The sequence below is a fragment of the Balearica regulorum genome, chromosome 2 (assembly GCF_011004875.1).
Source record: "Balearica regulorum gibbericeps isolate bBalReg1 chromosome 2, bBalReg1.pri, whole genome shotgun sequence".
NCBI classification, from domain to species: Eukaryota; Metazoa; Chordata; class Aves; order Gruiformes; family Gruidae; genus Balearica; species Balearica regulorum.
This window is the reverse complement of record NC_046185.1, coordinates 135485579-135503672: the sequence shown is the minus strand read 5'-3', so window position 1 is coordinate 135503672 and position 18094 is coordinate 135485579. Positions and strand designations below refer to the sequence as shown.

At 35.8% G+C, this 18094-nt stretch overlaps 1 protein-coding gene across 1 annotated transcript in view; it reads left to right on the top strand.

Annotated features, from left to right (window-relative positions):
- Positions 1-18094, top strand: part of AHR (aryl hydrocarbon receptor) — a 65736-nt gene that overhangs the window by 24466 nt on the left and 23176 nt on the right. Inside the window, exon 3 of the mRNA XM_075746065.1 lies at positions 17786-17901. Within this exon, the coding sequence (XP_075602180.1) occupies positions 17786-17901 (116 nt within the window). The remainder of the gene's footprint in view (positions 1-17785; positions 17902-18094) is intronic.

Below are 18094 nucleotides of genomic sequence, written 5' to 3'. Positions count from 1 at the left end.
TGTACTTCTCTGAGAAGAAATGTGTCTCCTTTCTGAATGTGATAATGGACTGCGTGTTTCTCAAATTGAATTTAAAGATGAATTGTCACCCCACTTAAAGGCTCTGTATAAGGAAGCTACTTGCATAAGATAAATGGAGCTAAGAGATGCAAATAATAAATAATTTTATAAAAGCTAATTACTTTTATATTATTATGCTATGCAACAATGGAAGTTGTAATCGACTGTGATACCCAAATTTTATTTTTAGTTTTATGAGCAGGATGAATTGTTTATAGTGGAAGCTTTTGCTGTTTTGCTTGTAGAACAAGTTACTTCCAGGGAGCAGGTTTGATGTCAAGTATTTTGTCACTTGAATTTATTCTGCACAGCTGGCAGCTATATATTTATGTATGTATAGTCAGTGTAATACTGCTAAATGTTTGGAATGAAATAGTAGGGGTTTTGGCACTAGGGTCTAAGGATGGAAATGCCATTTGGTACATCAAAGCAGAAAGTTGTAAATTATTACAGTACTAACTAGACTAAACAACCCTAGTTCCTTTCTTAAATATATTACTGAACTCCATCTAGGTTTTTTGTAATTCACCTTTAAATTATGCCAGTTATGAGGAGAGAGGCAAGTATTGGTAGTTTTCACAGCCTTCTATGAAGAGCAGGAAAACAAATCTGATACTGTAGACACTGCTTTTTTAATAACTACTTTAGTTGCTAAAGCTAGAAGTGGGCTAGGAAAGTTCATAGCAGTAAGATAACTTTTTGTCTGCCCTACAAAGCCAGGCTGTCCTGAAAGAGGAATGCCTGGCAATTCCATGTCTCTTTTTTGCGAAACTGAACAAGATCGGTTCCATCTCGGAGGTTCTTGATATGCTATATGCAAAACAGACCATGTCTATCTCACCTGCTATTTTAGCATTGTACAGATTGTTACCTTCCTCTGCTAACATATTAGTATAGTAAACACCAGTAATGTGCCTTTTTAATTCCTTTTTGCACTTGAACTTTTGTGTTTAAACATACCTAAGAGACCAGTCAGAAATCATGCTTTTAGCAGGGTGAATTATTTTTTTTTCTGAGTAGTTGATATACATATGTACCACAACACTGGAGACAGTACAAACTCATTTCACTTTTCCTAAATTGGTAAAATAACATAAATCACTAACTTTTCCAGCCACCTTGCACAGCCTAGTTGTTTTAATTGAATATGTTTGGGTCAGAGAGAGTTGAGAGCTGTTTATGGAATACTAACATTTGTAGGGAAAAGATAGTAGTGGTCATCATCTGCTCTCTTTGATGATAAATGTAATGTTGGATTTAGTGACATTTAATATTTGGCCGTCGCATTTGCAAATATCAATTAACGTATGCAAAAGGGGCTTACAAAATTGGGAGGTTGAAGCTGATGTTACTAAATATGTTCTGTTAAATTTTGTTCGGGCTTCTGGCTTGCATTAGCAGTTGAGGTCTGCAGCAATGGCTGAAGCTTGGTGGCTGTGAATGTTTAGTTGCAGTGGTCTACTACTCACCCTATTAAGGAAGCTCTATTGATTTTGTTCTACAGGAGCATCGTACACGGTGAACTATCATAGCTTAAAGGCAAATATATCCCCTGCTAAAGCTACCCAAGTTGTTGAGCTGGTAATGTTGCTTTCAGGTGGGAAAGCAAGCTGGGGGGTGGGTAGTGTTTGATGACTGTCCTACCTTCTCAAATCAAACCCTTCCATTCTTTGAACCATTGCATTTGTTTCCATCTTGTTACTTGTGTTTGGCTATAAGAACAAGGATCATTCAAGTTTGTGCTTATTTGGAATGCACATATCTGAAACTGAATTGCAGAATTAATAAACTGTATCCCAAATTTGTATGTAAATGCTATAAAACTCTTCTAAGAAGTTTTTTATAGAGCTGTGCCTGGAATCAATTGGTACTCATTTCTACAAAACACTTCACAGCAGCAGTAGTATATTTGGGGGGGGTGGGGGGGAGGAATTATCAGAATATGATATAGTATACAACCACTAATTGAAACAGTCTTGATGAGTTTGGAATCCTCCTGCAGAAAGGCCTGTGGTGCAGGAAGGAAGTGGGGTTCCTATCAGTAACAGTCACAGTCTGAATCTTGAGGAGAGCTCCATGTCATCTTGTAATCTGTCCTCTATGTGTTTCCCTCACTACCGTATTAAAGCTAATAATAGTTTCTCATTATGTTTTATGAAAACTAATCTTTAATTAGATGGATTAATTTTAGAACTAAAGCAAATGTCTTAAATTATAAATATGGGTGTAAAACATAGTTTCTATTAAAAGATTAAACAGAGATGGCGAATAGATGCAACTGCACTGGATTGTGTTATGTAAAAATATATCTTGTCATTAATGACGATTGTCGAAGAAAAATATTTATACATGTTAATTCAAAAAGCCTAGTAAAGCAGGTAGAGTCAATTTAGTGAAACTGTCAATATAGTATTTCGAAGTATTTTTGCACAATTTTCTCTCATTTTAAACTGTTAAACTAAATGTATATATTTCTGAAATTATGTGGGGTTTTTTTTCTGGTGAACATATTGAACAGAAATAGTTAATATAAATCTTTTAACCTAAGAATCAATTGTGTAATGATAACTTGACGCACATTTGGGGGGGGGAACCGCTCAACTACCAGAAGTGCTTTTGCTTTTCTTCCTGGCTGAATCCCAAATATTCTGAGCATATGGAACAATTTAGCAGAAAATACATAATTATCAAACAGATCTGTCTTTGCCACCTTGAACATTATTTTTTGTGGCAGAGTAAGTGAAACCTCATGTTTAGATTTTATTTCATTTAATCTTCAGCTGTATTGGCAGAAGATTACAAAAAAATATGACAGATGGCACCATTAAAATATGAGTTGATTTGTGCTTACTCTAATATGAATCTGAATATACTTGATAAAGGCATGGCACAAACTTCTAACTGAAATTTTGAAGCAAAGAAACCAAAGTACATTTATCTTGGTAAGAACCTGAACAATCTATGTAACTGTAAAAACAAGTTTAATACCATGCAGGTGTTCACAGGCAAATGTATGCATTTTATTACATTCATTATAAATAAAGCTGACATCAAATTTTGGCTCTAAGCTTGTTTCTGTTTTTCTTTTCTATGTGGAGGCCAAAATTGGTGAATGCTAGTTCTCCATGGCAGTGTGCTCTGTGGGCAGATACCCTTACTGATGTTGTAGCCTTATCTATAAAAAACACTTTTTATATCCTAAGAAATGTGCTGTCAAGATTAATTCAGTATGCTCCCCGTTATAAATGACTTCTGATTTATCTTAACTTACTTGATCTAAAGTCCTTTCAGAACTGAGTTTTCTGGACTAGGTTATGCATTTCCCGTGAAGCATTCATCCCAAAAAAGAGTGGAATGGTCCTTTCGGTGGGGACTGGACCAGAGACGAATCTTGTCTTTTGTGGTCAGTGCCCTAGCTGGGAACCTGCTTTCTGGTTTTAACTTTTGGGCTTGGGAAACTTGTTTATTCTTTTCTGTATGACAGAAATTTTTCAGCTGGAAGAGTAGGTATTACTTGTATCCCAGCTTTAAGACTTAATTCTACTGCAGTGGAAGAAAGGAGTGGGAACCATCTGTAGCAGAGGGGGGGGAGTGAAACCTGGGTTTAGCGTATACTGATACTGTAAAAAAGTGATTTTCTCCAGGCATATGAAAGAATCAGTGGCTACCAGCTGTCAGAACCACCTGGATTTATGCCATATGGGGGAAAGTCAGGAGAACACCTAGTTTCTGGACCATGCTTGGGCTCAGGCTGCAGTGCGTACCCAGCCGTTCTTTCCCATCCAGAGGGAGGTATGGCAGCTTCAGGAAACTTGAGTACATATGGTATTTAGATTGTGAGGTTTCTAAATAGCGTATAGAACCCCAGATTTCAAGTATCAGGTCCTTTATATGGATCTGGCCTTCTGGAGTTGAGTTGTACAGTGCTTTGGCCTATAGCCATATCAATCTATTACAATTGTCCATGTTAAAAAAGTATTTCCTATTATGTAGCTGTTTTCAGAAGTCTGGGAGCCAGACAATAACTGTTCAAACCACCTACTAAAATGTTAAGAATGTTTTTCACTTCAGTAGCTATAGTTAATAAAAGCCAATAAAAAGTATTTTTATAAACTTGTAGTTCTTGTTTCAGCTTTTCTGGTGGGACTTAAATACAGTAATGGGGAGAACTATTCATTAAGTTGGAGTAGTTGTCTTTTGTTTCTTCCTTCTGAAGATTTTGTTGGAGTCTCCTGAAGCAGTCTTGGGGATAGTATTGGACGGCCTATTCCCATAACGCGTGATTACTCAATTTATAAAAATTCACTTTAAAGCAACTGAGATTCTGTAGAAGATCTGAGAGAGATGTCATTCAGTTTGTAAAATCAAGTTTGAGTCTTACGAATATAGTTGGAACAGGTGCAGAGAAGGCCTAGAGAGTGTGGATTACAGGAGAGGACTCCAAGTTTGTCATGATTGGTGTGGCAAAATGAAGGCTAGGGGTTATGATTGCTGTCTATGAATATATGAGGTAAGGTAGCACTGAGAAGGGAGAAGAGCTGTTGAAGTTAACGGGCAGTGTTGTCACAGGAGGACATGGGAATAAACTAGACATAATAAAACGTGCCCTGGAGATTTGAAGGTTTTGATTAGCAAAATAAGCCTTACTAGAATTTCAGAAAAAAAGAAGAGGGACTAAGTATTCTTAAGATTTAGCTTGATATTTGCTGTGGTGATGTGGTCCCTCTCAAGTCTTAAATTCTTACAGCAGTTACTCACTGATAATGTTGCTTTGTCTCCTTTAAGACATTGTACCTTTCAGCTTAGCTTTCTAATGGCATTTCAGCTGCAGTGAAGGTTGGATATGTTTCAAAAAGCATTTCAAGAGGAAATGGTAATTACTTACGTACAGCCTTTCAAATGTCAGAGTTTCTTTAGAAATAAGAATATATGGAATTCCCAAACAAGAAAGGAATGTGCGTGAAACAAAGAGGCAGTGAAATGGCTCGTTCTTTCTGTGCATCTAGCAAAGCCTTATTTTCTGTATAACTGTGGAACAAAGTTATATGGAAATGGATGGATATACCTTTTAAATTGTGGTGTAGAATTGTCAGCTCCAGAGACAGATGATGCTGCAACAAGGTATCATGGGTACCTCATCAGCTCTGTGGCCAGGTAGTGTCACAACTCCAGAAAGGTCCCTTGTGCTGTCAGATTCTCGCAATCATTTGTATGTCTAAAGAGTTTGAAAACAAACAAACCTCACAATACAAACAGAAAGCAAAAAACCTCAAACCCTCAAAACCCCTCAACCTCCCCTCTCCTCAACCAAAAAAAATCTTTGCAAGTCCACACAGGTCACGTAGTACTTCTAAAGAGTGAAACTGCAACAAGAAACTGAAATCTTGTATTAGAAGTCTGAGATACTATCACTCATCTTTTGTTTTTGTGTGGTTGCCCTCCAGGCCAGTCTTTTCAAGGCAGGAGCTTTCTTATGCGTTTATATGTATCAGTGAGTCAATTAAGTCGTGATGCTTAATGAATACTCTTTGAGTATCTATCTTGATTTCTGAGACAGTTTATTAATGGTAGAATGGAAGTATTAAAAATATTGAGACAATTCTATGTAGTTTTTTGTTTACTGAAAAGCTTGTGCAATGAAAGGGATGTATCAGTTCTGTGTTTAGTATTTTGGGGAATAGACCCTTAACTGGACTGATTATTTAAATCATAAGTAAAACTCTAGATTAAATTTTGAATCTTAAAAATATAAAATATGTTAAAATATTTTTAAGGCAAGAAAAAAGGTTCTGTCTACGAGAACTGGTAGATGTGCCTGGTAACACACTAATCAATATAGCCTTTTGCTTTATCTTTACCGTGACTGTCTTCATACAGTTCCCAGTTACTTTTCTAAAAGACTAGTAAATGAATTGTCTGTTAATGCTCAGTGTAATATGTCTAAGGTATATTTTAAAGTCCTCTAGTGTTAGAATTAATGAAATAAGCTTTGCAAAACGTAGACTCATGGTTTGTCTGCGGTTTTATCAGACCACTTCTGTGTGAAAATGGAGGTATTCGCAGGTTCACTCATGGACGGACTGAAACAGGCCCTCTGTGAAATGCATCCCTGGGGGGGAGAGCAGATGACAAGAGGCAGAGGTTCCTGTTTCCCTCAAATCCTCTTCTCCCAGACTTTATCCTGTTTTCTCCAGTTCATCTCCTTCACAGCCTTCCTTGCCTTTCTCCTTCCCTCCTCCTTAGGGTTATAATGAATAAAATAGAGTTTTCCTTTGCATCACAATCTCGCCCTTAACGACACAAGTTATATAATGCTTGCTACTGATAATTCTGCTTTCTGATGCTTGATCAAAAATACAAGCCTCTGTTCTATGTGACCTTCTAAGCACAGTCTTCAGTGAAAGTGCCTGGGATGAAATCCAGTCTAACCTTTTTTTCCTTTTTTTCTGCTCTCTATGTAGAAAGACATTGAAACTTTTGCCTTGTTTGTTATATTTAGACTGTAACCATTCATAGGTCTTTATTCATAAACTTTACAGGTCAGTGTAAGGAACTAAAGTTGTCAGGAAAGATGATATTGGAACATTGTGTGCAACCATAAGCTTTAAACTATGTATTATCTAATGGTGTCAGAACCACAAAAGTATCCATCTTCTCAATTTTTTTGGCGTATTTTTTATAACTTCCTCCTTGTCTTCAGCCTCTTTCTTGCCCACCTGCCACACACCCTGCCCCATGTATGCACTGTAGGGTAGCTTATAATCCTATATTTACTTGAAAAGTATAACAGTGTCTGTTACCATGTGAAAAATATACCAAAGCCACAGATGCTGTACAGTTTATTACCTTTCTTGTTTTTAGAGTGCTGCTGTCTTAAAATGCTGCCATGACTGAAGCCGTGGGCAAAGACAGCTGTTGGTTTGTGGAGACTCTTGTGGTGTAATCCGTCATTCTTTTAGGATATTTAACTATGAAGGTTGTGATGTTTCTCCAAAATAACAGTGGAAATCCAATGTGTTGCCCGAATTCTGGCTTAGGAAGTTGCGATACGTTTAGCCCATCACAAATAAACTCATTAGGTAAGATCTAATTCCTGTCCTGCTTACCTGCTGTTACCTGTTCAGCTTTCTGTAGGAGAGAGAGGTTAAGGTTCATTTCTTTTAAGAGGCTTTTTGCTGGTATAAAAAGAATACCAGGGAGAGCTGGAGGTTTTAGTCGAGGCTTTCCCGTATTTCAGGTGCTAGAAAGAAAGGGGTTATGGTTTTCTTCCTCCTCCCACTTAGTATTTACCCATGTAGTTATGCACTTAGCTGAACAATGGATTGTTAGTACAACAAACTATTAAAATATATCTCCTAGTTTTATGATTGAAATTGCGGTTCAGTAAGCACATAACTTTACATGCAGTAAGATGGCAAATAAATTACTGACTTGTTGGTTCACCTTTGTGTAACTTTAAGACGCTTTTAAAAGTTGCCAATGTGCATTTATATGAAATTTTTTACAGATCTACCGTTTAATAAAATTATTTAAATGACAAAAATAATAAATTTAAATAAAAATCTTCTATAGAAGATACATATTCAAATACATAACTTGTTAAAGTATAACATATCAAAGCCAGACTGAAGAAAGGGACATTAAAATGTTATGTTACAATATTCCAGCATAAAGTGGTTTATCAACAAAAGGTGTACTGAAGGGTTTTGAAACCTTTTGAAAATATTTTTCTCTTTTTGTTGTTGGTATTGGTAAATTTTACCAAGCAGCAATAATAGATTTTATAAAAAATATATATTTTTTGCAGTAGAACCATAAACTCATTTCCTGTCTCATAAATAATCTTGCTATCCAGAAATGTAATTTCTGGGAAATTCGCGGCTCCCTTTGAGTCTTGGCCAGTGAAACTTGATTGAAGTTTAGATAGAAAAAAAAGGTGATACTCCTGCCAAGTTTTTGTCTGTCTTATGATTTATAACTCTGAACATTTGAAACGTATCCTTGCCATAGACCTGGAAACCAAGTAGCAATGGCCTGAGCTCACAGACATGTCAATTTTGAAAGGGCAAGCAACAGACTTCCTTATGCCAAAAATAGCTTTTGTGCTAAATTATTTAAGCATAGTATTTGATCACAGATAAATGGATAATTTTTTACACTTTGAACTTTTTTTGTATAGTGGGGGAAACCCAACGTCATTTTAAAATGAAATGGGTTTTGTTAGGTGAATCTGAAATATCACATATTCAAAACCCATGGCGCTTGGCATTGAGAAAAAGGATTTGTACTGTTTTTATTCCTCATGTATGTTGGTTATATATTGATTGCAATGAAGAGAGTATTTTAGACTCCTGCAGCAGTTCAAGTAATGTGTACCACTTCCGCGCTTTTCTGTTGTCGAGTGTAAAATATGCATGAAGACATGTCTGAAGTGTAAGTACAGCAGGCCCTTGGGAAGTTCTGGAGCTGTACCTTGAGTAATTTCAGGCCAATGCTGACAAAATATTTACTGGTTTATTTTTGGTTTGTAAGTCTGTTTTCATCCATGGTCTGTGAAAAGTTCTAGGACGGTTTTTAATAGAACCTTAACATTGGAAGTTCTCTATCTTGGTTATACCAAAAGTATAAATTGTTCTCTGTAGTCTAGCAAATAAATGCGGCTTTATTTTAGTAGTTGCTTTGGTGGCAGCCCCTAAAGGTTCCACATAGTTTCTATTAAAACCTTTTGTATTCAGGCACTTTTAACCCTCAGAATCATCCACTTTGAAAGATGAAAATTTCCTTTTTCTCTTTATTCTCTCTCTAGCCTAAGCATTTTGGGACAAATTCCTTCCTTCCTAAAAGAAAATTTCTTGTTGCCTCAGACATCCTTGTAGCTGGGTAGTCTTTGCGCTCTCTGCAGCGTCTGATTGTATTGCTGATGAGTTTGCATTTTACTTGGTTTGAATTTGGGTTACACTAGAAAGTAATGGATGGCTGGAAATTGAAGAGTGCACACGCGCAGAACTTGCATCGTGTTCAGTGCAGGTCTATGGAACCGAGGGGCTGTGGTTTGTGTCACTGGCGCAAAAGCTGCATCGCAAACAAGACGCGTACCTGGAAATTCTTCATTTCTAGATATTTGTACACATCAGGAGGTGATCTATATCTGTACAGCAGTTATTGACTCTCAAAAGCCTGGGAAATTCCCAGAACCTGACCACTTACTTTTCACCCTTGTTCTCTTCTCCTTTTTTAATTAGTGGAAATAATTTTTTTCAGGTTTTTTTCCATCTCTCTTGTTAAAAATTGTTCTGGTAAAAGTTATATTCCCCTTCAATCTCTTTTCTCATCCTTCACCAGTCATAGCCTACTGATGTTTCTTTGAAAGTATTTATGGTGGTATGGTTTGTCCTCTTGTGATAGCTGCTTCATGGCATTTCCTCTCTCTTGAACCATGAATAATTTCTTTGAGGCCAAATCAAGAAATACCTGTCTTCCGTGGCTCATAGGTTCTTTCAGTTGCTTTTCCTAAATATGTAACATGTTTATATGTTTCAACATTAGCTGAAAATATATTCATGAATCAAAGCACCATGTCTTCTGAGGTTGCAGGTTGTTTGTTACTAATTTTTTAATCTTTGGCTTTTTTATGGAAATAATCAAAATGTAGGCAGCTCCTGCGTATGTTTCATTGGTATTTTTCTGTTTTAAAAGTAAAATATATTTTTTAAAAGCAATTCCAGTATTGTCATAATTTGGCACATTCATTCATTCACATGCTTAAGAGGAAAAACATATCCTTTGTTACTAGTCACTCCCAAATGTGCAATTTCACCCTCGTTTTGCTTAAGTTTACAAAATCCAGTTAGTCAGCTTCCATGACTAGTTTTGTAAATTGTTTTCTACGTGTATTTCTCTGGACTGTATCAGAATAGTGATGTATATTTTACGTTTTTATGCGTGTGTTTGTGTTTTGGTGTTTTGATACTAATGGAAAGTACATGTTTTCATGCATCCATCCACAGTTTACTGTAATTTACAGGCTATATTGTAAATTGTAATACAGTTTACAAGGAAAACTGCCCTAAAATTGTTTCCTCTTCAGACATGTTAAAATGCTGATACATATCACAACTTTCAGATTTAATGGTTAATAGATGGCAGAATAATTGGATGCCAAGATATTGGAATTAGAAAATGAAAATACGGAACTCTTCAATATTAAAAACTTGTCAATATCAAAACCAAGGATGTGTCAAAAATCTGATCACATGGAAAGTGAGTGCATGAGAGCAAGAGCCTGCTGACCAAATAAATGACAAAATTTTGCTTAATTAATGGAATAATTATAAATTTAATTGACTGTTATCAGAATTTCTGTAAACAAAGATAAATTGTCTACCATACATTGCCTTTTCTTTTTTTAGTTGTTAGGATATAAACAAACGATAATGCTATCTTGGTAATTATTTAGAATACATAAATAAAGAGATGGGAAATGCAAAACTTAAGTATGCAAAATACAGTGAAAACTCTTTTTTTTTTCCCCATATGTAACATTTTACTTGTACATATAGCCTATGCAGAAGTCTGTCTTATCTCTTTGTGTAACATAATTAAAACTTTAGAGATAGTTATGATAATTCTGTTGTATTTATTTTTTCTTGCATCTCTAAGTACAGAGCAATCCTTAGCAAGTTTTATTAATGAAATGTGCAGTTTATGCTATCTAGTAGAAGTGTAGCTATTTACAAAATATCCAATCAATTAATGATTTATCTTTCTAAAAAAAAAAAAAATTGATTGCATTTTATTTCTTTGTGTTACTTAATAACTTTCATGAACATTTTTCCTTTTATAGTTTCAGAGATAGCAAGTGCAAAATGTTTCATACAATCTTAAGTAATTGAGATAGCTAAGGTTGCATATAGATACATGGTTATATATTATATTTTCTCCCACTTAAAATGGATCTTTTGCCAGCGTAAACAGCTTCATGTATGTGAATGATTTAGGCAAGAGTTTAATATTAAACTCTGTTGTCTCAATCGTGCTCTCCTTGTCCTGTTTCGGCTGATGAACTTTGTGTTGGGTTTTAGCATTTGCTGCTGAAGCGAGTAAGACCACCCCCTCATGAGAATGGCTGTTTTTTAAAGTAATCTAGAACAGACTAGTTGAATGTATAATTCTACTGGAAAGGTTATGAAACAACCTAAATTGGCTCTGACTGCAAACTTTGACCTGTTTGGCTGAATTGTGGGAACTGTGCCAAAATTTGATATGAAGCAGTTCTGGGAATCTCTTTAAGATTAAATACCAGGACTGCAGGACTGATGTGCTAACGATATACTTGTGATACTGGGCAAGTGTTACTTCAATACAGTTTTAGGCTTGAACAGAGTGTTCACCTAAAAGAAAAACATTATCTCCAGCCTGATTGAAGAAATTTGTTGCATCTCAATATGATTTTATAAAGCCCAGTTAAATTTTGGCATCTTGTTATTCCTTTCTCTGCACCTCTCTGCCGTGAGCTGCTCTGGCTCCTCAAAAACTTTTTGCTGTGCTTTTTCTTTGGGCAGGAAAAGGTGAGAAAGAGAAAAGGTTCTAACCGCGGAGTATCTTGGTATGGTTTCCATGAAGCTTTTCAGCTAGCAGTCGCTGAATCGGTTTGTATTCAGCACTCTTATAACACGTGGCTTGTTTAGGGAAATTTTGAGATGGAAAGTCTTTTTAATCATACATTTCTTCACTTAATAATATTGAGACGTTTGGTGTGGGAATGCTCAGGTTTCATTTGAGCATAATCTCTCCAGACTTCACAGATAACCACCAGCAAATGTGGTATATTTTCTTCCTTTATGTCAGAAAAAGTTGTTTATTCACTCAACACAGAAAGAATTACCCTTATTTATTTTTTTCTTGTTTATTTTGTTCTTTCTGAAAAAAAATGCACTTTTTTCAAATTAAGTAGTTTCTGGATTTGAAGAAAACATTGTAATAGAGCTTGGTTTGGCTGAGTTGAATATTGCCAATGTCCTGATGCACACTGCTGGGGATGCTCACCTCTTGTTCTGTGGCCAGACAACTGCATATGACAGTAGTCACGTGCAAGTTAAAGGCATTTTGATTAGATTTCATTTTTACTGATATTCCTTTTGCATATTTGTACGGATATTTTAGATGTGTCACTCCTTTCATGGAAAGGGAAACTAGAAGGGTTTTTGAATGCCTCTCTGTATTGCTTTGAAAAGTTTAACTGCCAATATTATTTTCTTAAAGTAATGGTAGACAAGTGTTTATGTGTTAAATTAGGCTCCTATATGGATGCCCATCAGAAAGTTGGCTAGATAGTTGCTGATGTAAACCTTATGCTGAATTCTCTGCATTTCCAGTTACTTTATTAACTTTGCAACAATTAGTATAGGTAGTGCCCTCTCAACTATGTTAGTAGAGTGTGTTTGCACTTGCTCTGTGACAATTTTGTGATGTTGTAACTTCTGGTAAGCAGAGCAAGGAATCACTGTTTACAGGATTCCAGCTGAAGGTACTCTAGTAGCTGCAGGTGGCTGCATGGTCATTGATTTTGCAAGCTGAACTGGATGAAATAGTGGAGATGGGATTTCAAAGCAGCTGGCTCTCAAGTGAGGAAATGATGGCAAAGCTTCTTGCTGAGAACAGGGGTGACAGCCCGGGTGGAAGAGGAGACCTGTTGTGAGTTGCAGCTGGGGATAGCATATCTACCAAACAGAAACCCCAGGGATCAAGTGTTTGAAGGTGAGAGGCCTTTTACACCCTGGTCTAGGGCCTCTCTTGGAGGACAGCATGGAGATTAAATGAGGTGGTGGATAGACTTTTTATTTTTTAAAAATAATTTTCCTCATATTCTTTGCTATGCTTCTGTTGTTAGGAGTTAAGATTTTTGCATTACCTAAAATCTGTTTATTTGTTGATCACTGCTCACAGCTAGTGAGGGAAGGACTTGGAGGTTTTGGTTCCAACTGAATCCACTGAGTCATCACAGTTGATGTTAAGTGTGTCTTAGTTCAGGGACCTGGTTTGGAGAGAGGAAGAATCTGAGAATTTTCTCCCATAAATGGTGAAAGCGATAGGTCTAATATTGAGGGAAATGCATTTTAAAAGACCGGTTAGGACCCAGATGTGTTGTTATTCCTACAAATCCAGCAGCTGCAAAGCATACTGATTTTCTGCATCATAACAATGAGTAATTTCTGAGTATCTCAACAAATAGTTCACGAACTTCATCCATCATGTACTATCAGTTGATTCAGCACGCTGCTTATAGCTCATGCAGTTTAGGATATATCCCAAAGCACTTTCTCATCCTGAATGTTATTCCCTGCAAAGAAGGAAGGCTGATTAATACCTGCTCTCCTTAGGTATTGAAAATAATTTTTCATTTAATATTTACATGGGTTTAAAATGAAAGATGGCTCTTGGCCGTGCTTGAATTCTGTTCCAGACCTGAAGAAGTAGTGGTATGTCTGAATTTTTTTTTTTCCCCAGATGTATTGACGGTCTAATAAAGTACACTTCATCACTGTACAAATATCGCGTCACCTGAATGTAACAGTTAACACCAGAGATGAGGAGCTGGTAAACACTGATGTTACCATTGTTAGGTAATTTGTCCTTGTAGATACAATGTAAAACTGATGATCTTTTACATTTGCTGGTTTGGGTCCCAAAGCATTTCACAACTGTAAAACAAACGTACCCGAAACTATAATGTTGTTCATGTGTAGAAAACCTACTAAGGTCACTGTCTAGTTTGGTTGTTTTTGAGAGTTAGCTTTTACTTCAGTTCGGGAAAGTCCAGGCAAAGGAAATGATGCTTGTTGCTAGACATAGGATTAAGTGACAATCATTAACCTACTTGGAAAGCGTGTGTTTACAATCTAGCCCTCTTGCTAAAATTGCGTAGCAGAAAAATCTTGGGTTTTTTCTTTTTTTAAAGGTGTAAACAACTATGCTTTTTTTTTTTTTTGGCTTTAACATTATTCATGGGAAATTCTGAGAAATAATGTGTCTTTCATGTCTTTGAGAGTATGTACAGAGATTTTTTTATATATTTACTCCATGGGAGTATTCATGTTTTAATTTCCTGTAGCTGAAAATTAAAAGTGGATAGACTGACATGTTGTACTTAATTCACAGATTCAAAGACTGTAAAGCAATGAACTATTTGGATTATTTCACCTGACTGCAAGTAATGTAGACTATGAGAAGTAGCAAAATACATGGCTGATTTTAAACTAGGTTATATAGACTGTAATAGTACCTTGGGATGCGTTACACTTTTTAGCTTTAGTTCTCCTTGTCATCATCTGTTACTATATCTCTAGCTGGTATTTCTGAGGCCACAGCATTGTGCGCTGTGACTAAATCTGTTCAGAATTACTGCTTCGCAAGATGGCCCTCCCACGCTGTAAGGCCGGCGTTTGTTGGGACCTGGTAGCCTTCAGTTTGACTGCATTGAACCATACGTTGCAAGTTTGCATCCAGGTAGCCGGGGTTGCTCAGTGTCAGGGAACTGTATTGTCCCTGTTACTCTCATTGTATTTGTGTCAACCTAAAATCTTACTAGCAATTTTTTTAAATGTTTGCTTGAAGAGTATTGATAAAGAAGTTTAATCACACGTGGCTGGTAACTACCATACTTTAATTATATTAGCATTGTAAACTGTATAAATTACATTTATGATTTCTTTAATAAAATTTTATACTTAGTTTGAATACTGATTTATACTACCTTCTTTTAAATATTTATTATTCAAAGTTCTGTATCATCCATTCTATTGTCTTGTTTCCCCAGTAGGAAATTCAACAAGCTGGTTTTAAAATCTTGACTAAAATTTGTCAGGTCTTGTTGATCTAAAATATCCATATTCAGTCACTTCCGTTTAGCTCTGTTGAACTAAAAGGACTTTCATCATGAAATGTGACTATCTCACTTGTTATTCTAAGCAGTATTAAACAGAAGTATTTGGTCATCTTTCCTGTTTTTTCTACATTATTATTTATGCTTTTATCACTTCCACCTCACAAGAAAACAGTTTTGGTGTTGCAATTATGTGCTTCTAGCTGATTTGACTTTTGATTTTTGTGAAATTGACTTTTTCTAGTACCAACTAAAAAAATAATTAGTTTTTATTTAATAAATGGAATTTAGTTTTTATGAAATCAGCTGTAGATCACCCCTACCTAAGCAACATCTGCACTTCAGTTTTGATGCCCCTTTATTAATTGCGAAGAGACATGATAAAAATTTTCCTTTCCATAGATGGAACAGTTAACCTTTTTCCAACTTAGTCTTGAAAAGTGTGTGGGTGTTTTAGAGCTGTCACTGCATCTCCGAAGTCTCAGAACGTAAAGTCCCCTGTAGTGCGATCTCTTCACCCTGTCTATGGATGTTGAGGGAGAAACTCCAGTGACAGAGCGGCTTGTAGCAGGTGCTAGCAGGCCTGTGATTTATCTGTCAGAATAAGTTAAATTTCGGGATGTTTTTTGATTTGGTTTGGGTTTTTTTTCAGGAGTTGTACACACCTAATGACGTATATAGCTATAATTTCCACTGTATCTTCCTTTTTTTTTTTTTTACCCCAGATTGTCAGCAGTTTTCCATCTGTCTTAGTTTACAACAACATGATTTCATCCACATTCTGATTTCTGCAAAAGATGTAGTTCCAATTCAGCAAGATATGTAATTTCACATTTTGAAAGTTAGGAGGAATATAGCTATACCAGTGCGTAGGCTGTTTGAGTTCTGTAGTTCTGTTAATTGATAGATGTAGAGCAGAACATCATTCACTAGTCAACCACCTGTGATTCCTACCCCTCATTTGCACATTATAAAAGAAAAATCCCACCTGTGTGTAATTGTATATGGTATTTTTCAGAATGGCAAGCATGATTAGATATCTTTACTTGCAACTTCCAAAGCTGAATGTGAGCTTTCTCAATAATCATACAATATAAATAAAAAGGATAATAAATTTTCTTCAACTGCCAGTGGACTTCAGGAAGGGTTGGTGAATGTTCCAGATATCCTTTTAAAAAATGCTTAGGAAAAAAATACTGCTACATCTTCCACTCACTTGAATTTAAAATGAATTTGTAATTGTAACTCTGCGTGGCCTATTACAGGACTTCTTGACTCTCTGGTAGGAAGAAGAGCATTAAGGTTTTAATTTCAAAGCAAACCCTCAGATAAATTCCTGACTGATTAATCAGTTAATGTCTTTTTAGAACGTGTTTCTCCTCTGCGGTGCCTTTGAGGGATATTTTAATGAAAACTGTCTGGCTTGAAAGTTGTTAGCTGCAGTGATAGCTTAAAAAAACCTGAAAGGCATAATTTATCTTTCAGTTAATATACTTTGTGTAAAATATCATTTAAGCTAGTCGAAAAGTGAGTGAACAGGAGTTCTTTAGGATTCTTGACTAAAGTTCTGAGCAGGTTTTCAGCAGGTTGAAAAATCATTTGGGTTTTAGGGTGAATATCTCATTGTTACGAGATAAAGTGTTTGTGTTGTACAGAAGTGCCATTGGTTGTATAAATTTCCCTTGCTTTAAGTTTAGAAATTTTGGGGGTTGGGAGGGGAAGGGGATGTTTAGCTTTATGGTAAAGGTTTAAGGTACAATTACTCCAGTAATTTTAAGCTGTTTAGACACTACAGACCCACTCAGAGTAATCTCAGATTTGGAGACTTTTTCTTTTTAGAACTATGTGGCAAGTAGATAAATTCTGAGTCATGTATCGGTCTGGCTGAGCTGTGTATTATCAACACCTTTCTAGTTACAATAGAAAGCACAGCACTAGGAGGGCTGCTGTGGGGAAAATTAACTCCATCTCAGCCAGACCCAATACAGGACAATCTTCGAGTATCTACTTTTACTTGACAGCATCCTGTTCATTAGAAGGCAGGGTGCAGAGATGGGAGGTGGTATGTCTTTCAGGTACTGTGTAGCAATTTGGTCTGATTCTTCATTCCTTATTCATGGAGGGTTTTTTTTTTTTTTTTTCTTCCAATGGGATATATTTGTGCCCTGAATAATGGTGATTCATGGTTGTAGTATTTTCACTGAAATTGGAAAGATTGCTTAATTGTTTAAATGATAAAATTTAACTATGACAGAAAAAAACCCCGTCTTTTTGTTTGAAATAGCTTTCTTTACTTTGTTTTCTTTAATGTGTAATATGCATTTAAGATTCCTGTAATATCCATTTAGGATTTCTCTCAAGGGAGCTTTGGGTCTAGAGCACGCTTATATGTAAGGTATCCTAGTTTGATGTTTGAAATTAGATAGGTAAGAATAACTGTAAGTGTTGTCCATACCTTAAAGCAGATTTCTTATTAGGTAATAGGAGGTTGTTGCATGAAAACAAAAATGTCCTTTATTAACAAGAGTGACAAACTAAAAGGGAGCCTAGAAGTGAGCATTACAGTAAAGAGAATGAGACAGGGAAAAAAAAGAATAAAATAATGAGAATTGGATTGATTTCAAAAATACTGATTCTGTTGTAAAGTAGTATAGTTTAGAAAGGAGGTGGATGACAAATTTGGGGATTATCTCTAAAGGTAAGGAAAAAGCCTGACTTTGAAAGAGAAATCTTTCATTAGATTGACTTTATAAGCATTTTTAAAATTTATTTTGTGAAAGAAAAAAATGTATTTCTAGTGAGCCTTTCAAAGATGACTGAACCTTTTTTCTTTCTTATTTCTAGTTGCATTAAAATCTTCTAACTCTACAAGACCAGAAAGAAATGGCATTCAGGAAAACTGTAGAACAGCAAAACTTGGAGAAGGGATGCAGATCTTGGAAGGAGAACTCTTACTGCAGGTATGTTTTGCAGTGGATGATACAAAGATTTAAATGATAAATAAATGATAAATAAATAAATAATTATATTGTATTTAACGTACCAGTTATTCACTTATTGTCACATTCTTTCCTCGTTTTCTTTAGGTTAGTATTATACAGCTTTTGCACTTTTCTCTGGTGATAGCAGTGACTTTGAAGAGTGGGTGTTAGA